This window comes from Phalacrocorax aristotelis, chromosome 13 (assembly GCF_949628215.1).
Source record: "Phalacrocorax aristotelis chromosome 13, bGulAri2.1, whole genome shotgun sequence".
Taxonomy (NCBI): Eukaryota; Metazoa; Chordata; class Aves; order Suliformes; family Phalacrocoracidae; genus Phalacrocorax; species Phalacrocorax aristotelis.
In genome coordinates, this window is record NC_134288.1 from 17,591,911 (window position 1) to 17,609,045 (window position 17,135).

The 17,135-nt window shown below is 43.7% G+C and overlaps 1 protein-coding gene across 3 annotated transcripts; it reads left to right on the forward strand.

Moving 5' to 3' along the window:
• Positions 1–421: 421 nt before the first annotated feature.
• KCNG1 (potassium voltage-gated channel modifier subfamily G member 1) lies at positions 422–13,566 on the forward strand. Of its 3 annotated transcripts, none has more exons than XM_075108662.1 (3): positions 422–663; positions 5,923–6,727; positions 7,224–13,566. In XM_075108662.1, the coding sequence occupies exons 2-3, from the start codon at positions 5,969–5,971 to the stop codon at positions 7,992–7,994; spliced, it is 1,530 nt and encodes a 509-aa protein (XP_074964763.1). In that variant the 5' UTR covers positions 422–663; positions 5,923–5,968; the 3' UTR covers positions 7,995–13,566. The 3 variants fall into 3 exon arrangements, with proteins under 3 accessions (XP_074964763.1, XP_074964764.1, XP_074964765.1); XM_075108663.1 differs by having other exon boundaries at positions 422–615; XM_075108664.1 differs by lacking the exon at positions 422–663 and adding an exon at positions 670–1,282.
• The last annotated feature ends 3,569 nt before the right edge of the window (positions 13,567–17,135 follow it).

Genomic DNA, 17,135 nt, shown 5'->3' on the forward strand with positions numbered 1-17,135 from the left:
TCTGCGAGGCGGGGGGGGGGCGGTGCGCGGGGTCCCGCCACGGGCCCCCGGCGGGGTGTGCGGGGCGGGGGGGGGGTCCGCCGTGGGTCCCCGCAGGGGTCTGCGGGGCGGGGGGGAGGGTGCGCGGGGGTCCCGTGCGGGGTCCCGGCGGAGTGTGCGGGGCGGGGGGAGTTCCGCCGTGGGTCCCCGCATGGGGTCTGCGGGGCGGGGGGGAGGGTGCGCGGGGTCCCGCCGTGGGTCCCCGCAGAGGTCTGCGGGGCGGGGGGGGTCCCGCCCCGGGCCCCCGGCGGGCCGTGCGGGGCCGGGGGTGGGAGGGCCCCGGCCCCGCCGCGGGCCCCCGGCCGGGGGTGCGGGGCGGGGGCGGCGTGGGTCGCGCAGCCCGCGGACGGGTTGCTGCAACAGGTTCTCTCCCGCAGCAGGGATGGAAGAGGGCGCGTCCCCCCGCGGCGCCGTCCCCTCCCGGCGGCGGGCGGCGCCCGGCTGACCCCGGCCGGCCGCGCTCCTGGCGCCGAGGGGCCGCCGGCCGTCGAGGCTGACCCGGCGGGCTCGGTCCGTGATGCTGGTCTTCCCCGCCCCGGCTCTTCCTCTCCCCGGGTCCTGGCGCTGCACGGTGCAGTATGGAGGCTTGTGTTTCGCATTGCTTCTTCTTTGCTTAATCTGAAGGTCCTTTATAGCTTTAATTTTAAAATAATTACGAGATGTCTTTGATATTGATCTATTTACTGACCTCTGTTCGTTGGCAACTAGCGCATAAAGTTAACTGTTCTTCATAGGCAATGTATTTCTGGCAGATCTTTTCTTCATAGGAAAAGGGGGGGGGGTCGGGGTCGGCACACGTAAATAACTCTGCCAAGACTGCGTATCTCTTCATTTCAGTGGCAAAATATGTATCGATAGAAATAAATGACAAATCCTTTCCTTTTCTAAAAGACGTTTAAGGGATTGTTTTGAATGTGACTGACTAAAATTTGTTGACATAAATATATTTCACAGCAGGATAATAACTGTCGTGGTTAGTTTCAATGTATTTCAGAACATTCTCCCGGGGATATAAGTTATCTGCAAAGTTATTTCACTTCTGATTATTATCGGCAGAATAAGGCTCAGCTTTATGAAACCAAACACTGAGTAACGTATTTGTCATAATTCAGTTGCAGGTTGTCATAAGATGCCAAAAAGCAAAACTGTCCAGGTCAAGGAGAGCGATGTACAGACACGGGCATATTTTTTCAGACCAGATGATTTTCAGGATAGTTTCGTTTCATATTATACATTGACCTGTGTAAGTTTTACTTTGATGTGGTTGGGAGTTCACTTCACAAGCAGAGCTGAAGTTTGAGATCGGCTCTTACTACATGAAGAGCTGCATGAGTATACCTGAAAGTATTTCAGGAGGGTGCCCGGCAGCGCTGACACGGTACGGGCATCCTGTGTCAGAAGATAGCTGAATTTAACGGTGCTTGAAAATACTGCTCCTTTTGACTAAGGAGAGAATAAAGAAGGAAGGACCACTAAACTGTAAAGCAGTTTCTTAGGGAATTCTTTCAAAAAAATCACTGTATTTGTCTTCACCCTGCTCTGAAATCTGAAGCTTTTTTTAAAAAAACTAAATTTACAAACAGTAAAAAGCAGCAGAGACAAGTTCCGGGCACTGGAATTGGTAGAAGAGTCTAGGGGAGACTTATGCGTCTTCCTTGCATGCTTGTTGTCATCCAGGCACAACTTAGAATTGCCTGCATCACGGAGCAGTATCAGGACTCCTTGCAGGAGCTCTGATTACATCAGAGATGCACTGCAGAATTCAAAATACTGCAGAGGACACCGAGGGGGGGAACGGGAACGACACTTGCAGTGGAATTTTAGCATGTTACTCATGATTTCTATTTCTTTCCCTCAGAAGGGCATCTTTAATAATTCTTTCCCCATTGTCTGGGAGTCTGGCACCCTTCCTGAATTTCTGCTGGAAGTAAGGGCAGTACAGATTTCTAATTCGATCTCTTCACCAGACGTAAGGGATAAGAATATCGTCTTGTGCAAGACAGATTTCTGAAAAGATGTCATATCTTGCTCCACATGCACACCACACCGTTCCGAGTCACCAAGAGCCCTTGCTGTGGGCCAGTTTTTCTCTACTACAGTAGTTTCTAGAAGCCAGAACAATCATCAGGATTGTATAATGTAGTAAGAGACAGTTCTTGCCCCAGTAAGCTTACAAACAAAATAGGAAACGATGCTCAGAGAGAAGTGATTTGCCCAAGATGAGAACACAGGATCAGCAGGGGAGCTGGAGAGATGAACTGGGCTTTACTAACTCCCAGGCATCCAAAGGGCAGGAGCCTATCTCAGACAAGGAGGGGTTTTACCGTTGGGCCCCACTTAACCAGGGCAGTTTTATTTGAGGATTTTACTGTTACAGCATATCCTTAAAGTTCATCTTGTTTAATTGCTGGGAAAATTGTTGCTATAGGCTAATGTGTTTGTCTGACCTTATATTCCAGTGTGTTGTCTTTAATCCTTAACCCATTTCTCACAGCCATCCCCAATGTCATCAGTCTGCAATGTAGGAATAAAACAGTTTGCTTGGTTTTTAAGCTCAATAGCAAAAAACCCTTTCCATTAACTAGATCGCTCCCATCTTAAAGCATCATTCTGTGGAAGCACCTTCCAAAGGAAAACAGGAAGCATACAGAGAAATGTCTGGCTTTATTTTCCTCCTTCCTCCATTCCTTCAAGTCAAGCCATCTTTTCTATTGTCCTTTATTTCCTCACGATTCTTCCCCCTGAGATATGATGCTATGAGCATCCGAGACAAGGACCATGTAAATAACACATGTGTAGCATCAAATACCTGGGGTCTGCGGGCTGCCAGCTCCGGTTAGGGAAAAAGAAGGAGGCGCCTTTTGTAACTCAGGCATTAAGTGTGTTACCCGGGATTATTCTGTCCAATTTATTGTCTCGCACAGGTCGAGAAGGTGGAAGCGAAGGAAGAAGCTCTTTTTTCTTTGCTCCGTTGTTTCACAGTTGGTGCCTCAGGGTTACAGCGTGCGTCTGACACACGCAGAGCATTTACATTTCCCTCTCCCCATTTCTTCCCATTGTGTCAACAATGGATGCGGTGGGAGATCAAACCAGTGACAGGGATGAGCTGCCTCCTCATTTTTCCTGGCTGAGATTCAGGGGATAAGTTGTTGCTAACCAACATCATCTGGTGTTACAGAAGGGAAAATGGTTAACAGCTCCCATTTATCCCCAGTCTTCTGTCAGTCATGATCTTTATTCTCTTTGGGCCAGCCCTGCCTTAGACATAGTCAAGGCAGAGGCGGAAAAGCTTGTTACTGAATAAAACAACAGCTGCTCTAAGAAAAGGAGCCCTACATAGACATACCTCAGGTAGCCCTGTTTTCCCATATCAGACCTATAGGAACTCCCAGGGGCATTCTTTTACCAATGGTATCCTGGGAATAACAGAGCCCAGCTCTGAGGTCATTAGGAGCACTTCATGTGATGGGACTGTGTCAGGGTGATCGCAAGTTCAGCTGTTGCACGCTCCCTCTGTTCAACGTGCTCTAGCTAGCGCCGTCGGAGCCAGCTAGCGCTCTCCTCGGGTCCCTTCGTTTACCTGAGCTCTGCAGCTTTTCCAGGGGGCAATGACAGAGTGCCATCGTTTGTCATGAAGCTCCACGGGGATTACTGATAATCCCAGCATTGGCTAGAATTTCCTAGAATGTGGCTTCTTAATACAATTATGTTTCATGTTAATGTTCTTTCCAAAAAAAAAAAGACTTCCAGGTCAGCAGGACTTCGCTCAGTCTTTCTTGAGGCAAGAGACAAACCAAAATCAACTGGAAGTTTGTTTGAGCACAGGCCTGCGGGATTTTGTCATTGTTTGCACCCACCGTCACTTCCAGAGGAGTTGAGAATTGCCCGTCCCCCTCCGTGGGGATTTCCAGAGTCATAACTCTGGAGCAAAGACAGCAACTCAGCAATACAAGCAAGAATGTAGTGATAAGGCTCTGAACGCTAAACACAGTTAAGATTTTTGGCATGGAGAACGGGTTACTTGCCAAAGAGCTGTTCTCAAATCACTAGCAATAGCAATAGAGATCCCGCTTTGTGATAGGAGCAAGATGACAGTTTACCGCTTCGCTCACCTCAGGCCACAAAGTCGTGCCACAGCTCTCGGAGGATGTGAATCACGCCTTGTCCATTCTTGTATATTCCCTTAGGCTTTCTTTATCCACGTGCCTTAAAGGTAAGCAAATTAATGATTTCCTTTTGTACGGAAGAGGATTACAGGTGAGGAATTGGGAAATACCACTCCATCCAAAGCTCACCTGGGGCCACCTCTTTGTAAGCGTATGTAAGGAACTGCTCTGTTCACAGTAATCCCTCTGGGAAGCTTAGGAGCAGGACTGAGATAGGTGTTTATTGAAAGCAGCGTTGTTAAGTCCCCTCGCAGCAGGGAAAGCCTGGTGCTCTTAAACTGAAGTGCAGCTGTGTTTTGAGTACTTTGCCGTTGTATATTCATGGGTTTTTCTTCTATAATAGGTATGTAACTCTATTGATGTGGTTTATAAACGCCAGCTTCTGAAAACGACAGTTCTGTGTTTAAGGAAGTCACCCTAGCAGGGGTGTATATCCCCAGGGTGCGTATCAAAGGGGGTAGGTACAGCCAGGAAGAGAACAAAACTGTGTGCTGCTACTGATGCCGATCAAGTGTAATATTTATTACTTTCCTGTGAACCGGAGGCTAGAAAGTCAGAATACTGGTGCAGAATTAGTATCTATCTATTGTACAATCTACTTAATAAATAAATACCCTTAGCAAATGAAACTCAGCAACTCCACACATTAAGCTGTGGCCGACCATGCAGATGGAAGACCTACAAGCAGTGCTGTACAACTCTCCTGTGCTTGAGCAGACTTTGAGTCAGACTTTTAAAATGCAGTGAATTAAGGAGGCAAAAAATTTAACATTTCCAGTACTTGCTTTTTATACCCCTTTGAACTCTGTGGTCACTTCATTCCACAGACTTTACGCTGGTGTTGTGTGAGCAGAATGTGAACATGATTTTCAAAGTCATCATAAGAATTTTTTGGTTTCCTGTAATCAGGGGTGACGGCAGCTACTGTTCAATCCATTGTACGGTCAAAGACCTATGACTGCATATAGGATGTCTGTGGTAACGGAAATAATATCCCAATGTTTGTGTAGAAATCATGTATTTCTTTGGAATCTCTTGTACATGAGGCCATGAAAATGGAGTTGCCGTGCCATTAAATGTGTATAAACTCTATACAAACATCTAATGTGATCATCAATACAAGTGGGGTTTTTTCGCCAAATTGTTTCCATATGGCCTTTCAGAAATTAGTCTTGTACTGTTTTTTGGAAGTGTGTGTTTACTGAATTACAACATAATTGACTTCTGATTCTTCCTATGTACTTCATGGGTACTAAAATACTTAAGATTTTTATGTGTAATAGTTATATAAAAAGATACAATTTCCTTTTCTACAAAACACATTTGAATTCTATGTTCTTTGTGATACTGTCATAATTTTTATACTTCCATTCTGAAGCGGGAATATCCTGCCACACGCAGGAATTATTCCCAGTTTCCCTCTGTATCCACTGGGAACTGAGACCTCTCTACCTGAGACAGGAGGAGCCCCCCAATGTGACAAGTATGCCAAGCAGAGCTCCTGAACATGGGAGCAGCCCTTGACAGAGTCAGTTCTACCCAGCTGGACAAACTCAGCCTCACCAGAAAGGTCTTCCGACCATACTCAGCCACTGCTGTTTCCCTTCCAATTGTTTTTATCAGCCGTCAGTGGTTTTGAGTTCCAATCACTACATTTGTTCCAAACTTGAAAACAACCTCTCATTCACTTACCCCACGTGTCTGTCTTTTGTTCCAGAAGTCACTTGCAGAAGTAGCAAAGTGATGTGAAGTTATCTTCCAAGATGACTCTTCTACCTGGAGAAAATTCCGACTATGACTATAGTGCCCTGAGCTGTGCTTCAGATACTTCCTTCAACCACACATTCTTTCCAGAAACAGAAACCCTTAAGGGAGTCTTTTACCAAAGAGCCAAGCTAATTCACCCTCAAGAGGATCTCCTGAAGGGCTTTCACCCTGATGATCGGAAGCATCACATTATTATAAACGTAGGGGGCATTAAGTATTTGCTCCCATGGACCACGCTTGATGAATTCCCATTGACGCGTTTGGGACAACTAAAATTCTGTAACAATTTCGATGACATTCTAAACATCTGCGATGATTATGATGTGACATGTAATGAATTCTTTTTCGACCGCAACCCAGGGGCATTCAGGACAATCCTGACCTTTTTGCGTGTTGGCAAACTTCGGCTCTTGCGTGAGATGTGTGCGCTGTCTTTCCAAGAGGAGCTGCTCTACTGGGGAATTGAGGAAGACAACTTGGACTGGTGTTGTAAAAGGAGATACCTGCAAAAAATGGAGGAGTTTACGGAAATAAATGAACGGGAGGATGACCTCATAGAAAATGAAACAACAGGCGAAACAGTAGAGGAGACAAAACTTGGCTTGTGCATGAAAAAGTTGCAAGACATGGTGGAAAGGCCCCAGTCTGGCCTCCCCGGAAAGGTGTTTGCTTGTTTGTCTGTTTTATTTGTGACAATTACAGCAGTGAACTTATCCATCAGCACCATGCCTGACCTGAGGGAGGAAGAGGAAAAGGTAAGTCAGCTTTTCAGGATGGAAAATAGTGTGTGCTGGGAAGAGCAGAACGTGTACAAGGTCTGATGGTATTGATTTCAGTGGGGATTTTGCGGATGTCTTTAGAGGGGGGAAATAACTCAAAGAATAGTGAAAAACTTACGTGACTGTGTTCGATTACTTGCAAGAGAATTAACCATATCAAGTTTTATGTCTGCAGAAAATTTTGTTAGTGTGCACTGTTCTGTACAACTGTGTATTACCTTGTTAAGCTTTGTATCAGCTATTTAGAAAGCCTGACATTACTGAGCAATGTCTTCTGTGGAATAAGTAGTTCTTTACCGAGTTTTGCATTTAACTTGTTCCAATTTGTCAGTGTTTCCCCACAGCAACAGCCTCGATTCCTTTAATATTTTGGGTTTAAAAAATACAACACAGAAACCTCTCTTCCCGTCACTGTACCAACTAAAATAGTTATTATCCAGTGCCAGTTACAAACTCCTCCTCTTCCCTACAGGGTGAGTGTTCCCAGATGTGCTACAATATTTTCATTGTGGAGTCTGTCTGTGTGGCATGGTTTTCCCTGGAGTTCCTGCTAAGATTCATCCAGGCAAAGAGCAAGTTTGCGTTTTTGAGGAGACCACTGACTCTGATAGACATAATAGCCATTCTGCCATACTACATCACTTTGCTAGTAGACACCACTTCAGTGGGCTACAAAAAGCCCAGCTCTGGGAGCATCTACCTGGACAAAGTAGGTCTGGTCCTCCGTATTCTCCGTGCCTTGAGGATTCTCTACGTCATGCGGCTGGCCAGGCACTCCCTGGGGCTGCAGACGCTGGGGCTGACCGCTCGCAGGTGCACCCGCGAGTTTGGGCTCTTGCTGCTCTTCCTCTGCGTGGCCATCGCACTGTTCGCACCGCTCCTGTATGTCATTGAGAACGAGATGGCGGACTCGCAGGAGTTCACCAGCATCCCCGCGTGCTACTGGTGGGCTGTCATCACCATGACCACGGTAGGCTATGGAGATATGGTTCCCAGAAGCATTCCCGGCCAGGTGGTGGCACTGAGCAGCATACTGAGTGGCATCCTCCTCATGGCATTTCCAGTCACCTCCATCTTCCACACGTTTTCGCGCTCCTACATTGAGCTAAAGCAAGAACAGGAAAGAATAATGTACAGGCGAGCACAGTTCTTATTAAAAACAAAGTCTCAGATAAGCAATGCGTCACAAGGGAGTGATATTTTATTCCCCAGTATCTCTTCTGAGGCTAGGGACAATGAATGAAATTCAAGTTGCTGTTTCTCCTGATGTCAAGTAATGTTTTGTTGTATCAGATTCCATCTTTTAATTTGCTTTGGAAGCATTTTACAAAGGTAACGCTCATATTAAAATGAAGAAAAGGAGCTATTAACCAGGAACTGATGCGGTTTAAGAAGCCTATTATTAAGCTGTCTCTTTCCCCTCGCCAGTATAACGTATAGGACAGATCTTTCACTGAGATCATACAGCGGGATTTTAGGAATTAAAAGTTCTCTGACAAAAAAAAAAGAACAACAACATATAATTATGTACTTGACAGGCTGTTTTGCCATTTGTAATACACATTTTTTCCAACCAAATCACAATGTATATAATCATTAAACAGGCTGCCATTTTTCTTGTTCTTCTTGTGTATAAATAATGTAAATACAACAAAATTAATGGCTAAAATTCTCTCCCAGTAAAACGCCTTAGAGCATAATGGAAATAACTACAGATGTCTGTCCCATTGTGCTCTTAAAGAAAACATTAAGATTTGTCATTCACAACAGCAACTGTATATTTCTTTGCAAGTCAGCCCTAAACGTATCAGAAAAGAACTGAGCTGTTTGTATCATAACCTTGCTAAAGATGTAAATACGTAGAGCTCACCAGCTTCAAAATTTAATTTACAGTGTCGATCCTACATCACTGAATGCAGTATTCCCAGGAACAAAGTCTTTGAGTTTTGTAGCATTTAATATTATTGTCAAGAGGTGACTAGCTGCAAATCAAGTGAAATGTGCATGATGAGATGCCGGTCGTTCCCTACCATCTGTTTCCATGTTTTTACTTTACCTCAGATATGAAACAGAATTAAAGGAGGCCTGTTTCCAGGGGACACCCTGCCATTACTTGGCAAATCAATGCTGCGGCTACCCATTCACATTCAGCGTTTGGTTCTTTAGAAGGAGCAGAAAATATATGGTCGTGGGAAGTTGCCAATGATGAAAAAAAGAAAATATCATTTGAGTCATGGAGTAGGGGGGTACTGACAGCTTTATACTTTACTGTCCTCAATCATGAGGGACTTAAGACTGAATTAACTATACCTTTGCCATCATTACAGACATCAGGAAAACGGGGAAGTTTTTAAATAGGATATGAAAAAGCAGTTAAGGTCCCCAAACACAACCATGTATTCTTCATCCACACACGTGTCTCTGTCTAGGCTCTCTTGCTGAAGTCAGCGGGAGCACATGGGTCAATGAGACCCTCGGGTTTGGCACAGCTTTCTGTGGAGATTAATGACAGACCTCCCTTTTATGTTAGAGGGAATGAGGCTGGCTCACATAACGGCTCAGGAATAAAACTTAAGAACTTTAAAAAAAAGAATTAAATCCACTTGTTTGATTTCATGTGCGCTTAGAGGTAAAGAAAAGCTAATCTTCAGAGTTTCACTTTTTCCCCCGCTTTTTTATTAAATTTACTTACTAGCAGTTAAGAGCTAGGGAAGTTTAGAAGTTCCCATCGCATTCACCAATGCTTCTCTATCCTCATTTTCAGAAACACTATTGCTTATTGGCATTTCTGGAGCAGGTTGCTAGAAATGCCAGAATGCATGATGGTTTTGCAATTTAAATTAAGGCCAAGGACACAAGCATTTCCTTTCAAAAAAGGTAGAAGTAGTTCCTCAGCCTATGCTGTTTGGCCAAGCCCACGTCACACTGGTTTTCTTTTCAGATGTCTTTACAATACAGTTTGAAGGTGTTCTGACATGCTTGGGCTTGAAGAATAATTTCAAAACTTTAAAAAATGCACTTTACAAATAATTAGGGCTCTAGCATTCTTCAGCCTGTCATAGGTAAGTATGCCTATGGAGCATTACTGCGGAGTGCTGCAATATCCAGCCTAAACCCTTGGCAATTAATTATGTGCCAGAGCTACAAATGTAAATGGCTTTTCACTCTTGTTCTTTAGCTTTAATTACAGGACAAAAAACAGGAACATCGTGACAAAATAGGGACACATTTTCCATCCAAAATACTCTTAATTTCAAAACTGTTTGATCATCTGTAGCATTGGCTCCAACACAAGTGCTATACATCCTTCTACCTTTGTGCCAGCATTCATTATAAAAAGAACTGGTAATTAGATTAGTCCTGTGAGCAACAGTTGCTTATCTAAGAATGTGTTTGACAGGCTGAGCCATAAATAAGAAGCTGTAAGTGAATATGAGGAGAAATCAAGACTTACCAAATAAAACCTAAGCTTATTTCCATGTTACGCAGCTAATAAATGCTGCAGGTCCATCCATTTTCTCAATGTCTTTACGTTAAGTTAATGCTCATTTATTTCATGTATCACTTTATATTTTATCCCAAAATTATAGCTTAATTCTGAAGTCCTTGTCGAGAAAAAGAAATAAAAAACTATCACCCTGAGGTTGGGTGTTAGTTGAGCAAACCTGTGAAAGCATCTTGCCTATTGCAAGTTCTGCCTAAGCCAGGAGCAAATAAGCTGTCCAAGATGGACCCCTGTGTAATTTTGTACTTGGCAACGCATACTTGTAAGCATATCAGTATGTTATACCATGAATCACTGTAACAAACTTGCTTGTGTTTTACAGGAGGTAATACATACTGTAGTCCTTATGCTAAATAAATCCAGCTATACGTCTTAAGAGCACAACATTAGTACGAAACCCACATGCTGTGTTCCAGCTTTTACTGTGAAGGCTGAAGGTTTAAGATGATTATGCCTCTTTACAGTATATTTTCTGAATTTTAGTCAAATTCATGAAAATTATGGATTGATTCAAAAGCTGACTGTTTCCAGTGACACAGCTGACAGCTACCACGTCAACTATCACTCCTTTTTTGCATTTTAACAGCATGTGCAGTCAACAAGGAAGTTCCAATAGAAACACTTTGTGCTTTTATGAAGTCAGAAGAGTTGTTTGAATTGCCACGGATAGAGTGGTGCACGTCTCCCAACAGAGATAGGTTTGCATTGCTACTTACATTATCCCCTGTATAATGCAGTAATATGTGCAGTATGAATTCAAACAGCAGTAGCTGTATTAATGTTGATTAATAAAGTGCTAGGCTCTGCTTTCATTTTCATGCGCTTCTTACGGCAGACAGACTGTCACACGTGCTATAGGCACGCTTGACAGCCCGGGGTCAATACAGGAGAGAGCAGCAGCTGAGGGAGAATTTGGGCTATGAGCATCGCTAGCTGAAGCAGGCTGGCTGTGACAGAAAGCCTTTACTAGGAAATAAAATTCTCAGTTTAGAAACATCTAGGTACCAAGGTACCTAGGTATCAGCAGCTTGTATAGGGAAGTCTCTGTCTTGCATGTTGTCCCGAGAATCGCAATCGCAGTTAATTGGGACATAACTTTAAAATACTTTATCCATTTAACCAAAGAATGTAACAGATTCAGAGAAGGACAGGAAGGATCTGTGGAGATTGAGAAAGAGAAAAATCCCTGATAAAACCAGAATTCCAGGTAAGGCAGCATATTCAGTTTCTCCAAAATCTTTCCCTCCTCCATCTGCAAAATCAATATCAAAAGTAACAAAAATCACTTGGTGAGTCCAGCACTGATAAATGAAGATGGAGCCACAAGGCTTCTCTAACTGTACGTCAAAGAACATAATTTACAAGGTGAGTTGGAATAATTTGTATGACACTGACATTCATTACAGGCCAAGGTCTTGGGGAAGTTTCTCTTTAGGGAATATACAGGACTTGCCTCCATTTGTCCCTTTAAGGTTTTCCCACTGCAATTCAACGCTCCAGAATTCCATAGTCAAAGGCTATAATAGTGTCACTGAATAGTCAGAGTCTTTAGCAATGTCCAATTAAAAAACAAAAAAGTAATGCAGAAGTGAATCATGGATTTACACATCTTCAGATGCACGTCTGGGAAGGAAAACTGGTGCGCTCTATACGTTCATGACTTGCGTGGGTAGAGTTTAACCGGGTATTGAGGCTGATGCAAAAGCAAAGACTTTTGCTGTAGAAGGTTCTCATTCCCGCTGCTATAGCTCTTCTCTGTAACTAAACCAGAGTTTCAGGGGAATCGCTGTGAAGAAAAGCCTTCCACTCTAACAGTCCTTTAGGCTACAGACTGAGGCTCAGAGTAAAAATTAATTTTAGGCACTTGCCAAAGTGCCCGAAGTGGCAGCCTCGTCGTCAAAAGATCTGAATCACCGCTGAGAGATGTGCAGCCTCCTCTATTTTTAATTTTTTTAATAGAGGAAGCGTAGAATGAACCAGATCCCTAATTCAGGTCCCACATTAAAAGGCCAGTGTTAGGACAGATGAATTGGAGTCTTATTCTTCATTTGCACAGAAGCACCAATATCTCCCAGCACTAACTCCATAGTATTCATCCTTTTTACATCTCATTTGCTGTATGGGGACCAAGGAGTATGAAGGAGCACAAAGAATCTGGGCCCAGAGAGGTGTTCTTGGTCAGGGTCAGTTGGAGACAGTAAGCGGCAAATATAACAGTCCTTGGTAGCTCGTGCCTGACTCTGTGATTCATCTGTTCCATACAATTACTGTTGGTTTTTTTCCTTCTGTAAGAAAAATGACTAGTAAGTTAAGAGGGAAGGAACAGATAGTTCTTGTATCAAAGTTACAAAGTTTCACATCCCTCCCTCGGGTTTGCAACAGGCTGAGAACTGGACACCCTTACCTACACAGATTTAATTGCCTTTTCAGAAATTAAAGAAGTGACAAATGTGACTTTGAAGACTGTGACATGTCTCTGCTCACGAGTCAGTCAGTGGCATCAACCCCTAACCTGACCAGTTGACTCGGGCCCAGGTGTCAGAGAGTTTCACCATTTTCACATTCACAACTCACCATTTTTACAACAGCATATGGCCCGTTTTTTTTCTGTGCTAATAGTTCTCTTGGCTTCCTTATGCGAGATTTCACAGTTGATTTAGTATCTTTTTACCCAAAAGATGAGACGGGTACCAAAAGATACAGAGAGAGGGAAGCAAAAAAAAAAAAGCCCCAAGTAGAATGCCTTCAGAGATGGTGGAACTGTGGTACCCCATAGGCACAAAGAGTGCAAACTACAGAAACCAGGCAGAACTGAAGGCATGAAACTGGAGTTCACAAACATGGATGAATGTCACTCCCACCAGCAAAAACACGCTTCAAAAGTTCTGCTGCTAAACCAGAAAATGCTTAACACCAGATTTACCCCCTCACTCATTCACCACTTCCTCTGTGGGATTTTAACAATCCCATTCCAGCATCACTAATGATCTCAGTGTTCCTAACTTAGTAAGATCAAATAAAAAACAGGAAAGTGAAGACGACTGGTTTAGAGCCAAAACTGGTACTTCACTAAATCAGTTCACCTCTATGCATGTTCTGTCGTGTCTTGTAACATTAGAGTGTAAGTCCTTAGGACAGGATTCCTTGTTGGGTAGCCACCAGTCACTATGTAAAGTCATATACCACAAATAAAGATATATTCATATACCACCAATAGAGTCACAGGGAACTTTGCCTGGCTGCCAAACTGAAAATGTTCAGAATTTGGCCCATTAATTATTAACAATAAAACTAGATCTTCCTCCCTTTTTGTTTATTGTTTTTCTTTGTAATTTTCCAGCATCTTGTATCTTCCAAAATACTCCCTAGAAATCACTAAAGATATTATGAATGCAATTAGCCCTGCCAAAAGCATGATGAAGAAACTGCAGGATCATAGTACCAGGGGATGTTTCTGCCCTGTCCAACAGGGCTTTTACTTTCTCTTTGCCTGTAGGAACTAATCCAGAAGCAAATGTCACTTGAACAGAAATAAAGTTCTGCCATAACTAGAAACACAGCAGGGCAATTAGGGTAATTAGAGCATATTTGCTACACTTTATAAATATTAAATCATTATCCCTGTAGCCCTTGTGACATGAGTTGAACTGCCTCATGCAACACCGAAGTTAGGGCACATAAACACACGTAACGCTGTCAAGCCAAGTCTTCAGCTTCTCCTTTATCAAGTACCCATTTTAACGACTGCAGTTTTGTAGCCATACATAATAATGGCCATAATTTTATTCCTACATTCATTGTGGGTCCAGGAAAACAGGGCTGCAAACCACAATAGTTAGCCTGCTCAAATGACCGACCTCAAATGCAAGTACTTCCCAGTCAACATCTGGAGATTAGAATTTTTTAAAAACCAAGGCCATTTGTTTCCAAAACTAGACAGCTAATTTTACAGCTCTCAGTCATGCAAGTAAAGTGGGCAGCAAGTATAATACTCCTTATCTTTCTGTTAAATATAACATTATCATTTAAATGGTGCTTACCACAGGAACAAAGTTGTGTGGACTAGCATAAGGTACTATAGTTAATTATATAGCGAAATACAGTTTTGACACAGAACTGCTGAATGACAAATTGAAGGAAAGCTGCTCATTTTCATCAGTGATGTACCTCACGTCACAAAGAGCTGAGTGATATCACCCATAACGTCTGCAGTGGTAGTAGTTCCCAGGTGAACCAAGGAAAAGACAATCCAGTGTCGCTCATAAATAGAAGCACATTTTGGGATCTCAGAGAAAGACTCCTCAGGCAGATCAGATCCAACACTGTGGAACTGCAGGTGTCTCTAATTTTGGAAAGGAATGTTTCCGATTTGTCCCCAGACAACCAACTGAGGAAAGTTTAGGCTGCAAAGGACCACACAGCACAGTAAGTGGGTGAAATTATCTTTTTAGTTAGGTGAAAGCCAAGAACACAACTTCAATATGGGCATCACAGGATGAAAATGAACATAATTTGATGGGAACAGGAAGGAAGCAACAGCAACAGCAGCATGAGGTAAGGCTGGCATCCTTATCCCCCCACAGAGGCTTCTATAAGCCCTGAAACTGCATTAATAAAACATTTCTCTTGCTGGGACTTGTGTAAGCCTATATATCTGCATTTTTTCCCACTGACTCCTTGCTCTTCCACTGGCAGCACTAACTCTGGCCCACAGCTAAAGTACTTCAAGCACTTGCACAAGACCATGACGCATATATAAGCTTTTGCGACGCATATATAAGCTTTTGCAAACTACTGATACGCAAAGCCAAAGGGAGAGTTTTCCCTGTAAATCAAAATTTGTCATTATTTGCTGTATTTGATTATGATTGTATTTCTGTGATCGTTATAGTACTCAAATGCATGACCAGCCACAGAGCTGGTCAGTTCTGCTACAAGAGCCAAGAGTTACTAAGAAACACTGCAGATCCAAGCGGGGGGGGGGGGTGTTGGTAAAAATAACGGGTTTCAATGCGGAGCGGAATGTGCCCGATTCAGGGATCTTACATTGCCATCTACGGGCCGCTCCCAGCACTTCTCCTCTCAGGCCCGGAACCCTGTCCCAAAGCATCGATCCGCACCACTCGTCTTTAAAAGGAGGTATAAAATACTTTGAGAAATTGTTTTCAAAATACAGAGACAAATATTCAGTCCCTTGCGCTGCTTGGCTTCTGCATGCGTGGCCTTTCACTCGCCAGAGCAAAGGCAGATCTGCAAGGAAACTAGGATGAAGACATCATCACCGTAGTTTGTGTGCAGCACAGAGTGACTCTACATAAATACCCATAAACAATATCTATGCAGCATTTATTTGCCTGGAATATTGGTACGTGACAGTTTTCAAAAGGCTAATACACTTTATCTGACTAAAATCAACACGCTTCAAGGTCACATGGGGAAAACATAAACACCTCAATTGCTTGTACAAAAGCAGTCTGTTAAGTAACCTTTTTGATGTTATTTACAAAACAAGCTACAAAATTTGCTTCAAAGGGAAAAAAAACCAAAACAAACCGACACAAAACCCAAAACATTCAGTTAGCTGTATCCGTGCAATTGCTCAACGTTCAAGGACTTTTGACATGCCTCACCCAAACTCCCCCATGCCCACTCCACCGGCACTCCTGCTGCTGTGGGACCAGGAAATTTGCCTTGCTTAAAAATAACTAAGAATAGAAGATCCCCTGAACCAGTTCCCTCTGCAGCCACACAAGTACATGTACAGTCCAAGGCAAAGGGCGCTGAGGTGCCAGGGAAAGCCTACGTCAGCACTGCTGAGAAGCTACCTGTGAAACCTCGCTCAGGCATCTACCACCGCCCAGCTGACTGGGCTCCAGCAGCACTCAGCAGCTCCCTCACAGCCGTCCCAGACACCTGCGGAGGCTGGGATCAATCACCCTGCAAAGGAGAGATTCATTTCTCTCCCTGACTACAGAGAGAACTTGAATCTAATCTTAACCTTTAGATGTTTAAAATTAGAAGAAGGTAACCCCCATACAGAGCATCTTTTCTAAAACAAAATATGGAATTGCTGCTTTTTAACTGTCAGAGGATCAATCCATGTTTCTCCAACTTAAAACATATTTGTGAAAAAATTGAAGCCATCACTGTATTACGCTCAAAAGAGAAAAGAACTGTCACTAAGCACTGATCTGCAGACAAGCACAGAAAGGATAGGTCAAGCTCAATAGAAAGAGCAATCAAGTCTTCCTGTGTTGGGAAGGCAGCTGTAACCAATAGCAGGGCCTGTTTGGAGGAACAGGCAGCGTGGCAGGTAAAAGTTCAGTCTTGTGGATCCCAAAGCCTGAATGCCATTGCTAGGGTGTAAATCTGTAGCTCGAGCTGCTGCTCCATTTGATACAGGGTCATCTAAACCCAGACTTCCAGTGTCCTGCTCTCCCGGAGACAGCCCCAAACCCACACGTTCCTCACAGGCACCGACACTGCTTGCGAGAGATCAATCCACTGCTTCGGTGGGGTTACTTTTCTCCTTGAAAAGGCTCCCTGGGGGACAAATGAACACAGACATCGGCAGAAGAAAGGCCCAGAAACGAGCAGTTTCCAACAGGAGGGACAGTGGCAGCAACAATTTAGAGTGGCCCACGGGTAAGGGAGAGAACAAAAGCTTCACCCTGAGAGGAGGGAGAGGAACGCTGCTTGTGGGAGAGCAGTCAGCTGGAGATGTTCTATGGTTATCATAAAACAAACCTTGCCTTTAGGAAAAGGAGGACTTCCACATTCATTCCTGTAAACAAACAAGATGGCACCAAGGTGCTAATCCCCAATTTGCCACCGAAAGACTAACGACCTTGTGAGGTTCAGGTTCTAAATTAAACAACA

What these genes read in the sequence shown, in the direction of transcription:
- KCNG1 (XM_075108662.1), top strand. Translation starts at nt 5,969, where the DNA reads ATGACTCTTCTACCTGGAGAAAATTCCGACTATGACTATAGTGCCCTG. An exon ending in TGAGGGAGGAAGAGGAAAAG is followed by an intron (nt 6,728 to 7,223) that starts GTAAGTCAGCTT and finishes TCTTCCCTACAG; the next exon opens with GGTGAGTGTTCCCAGATGTG.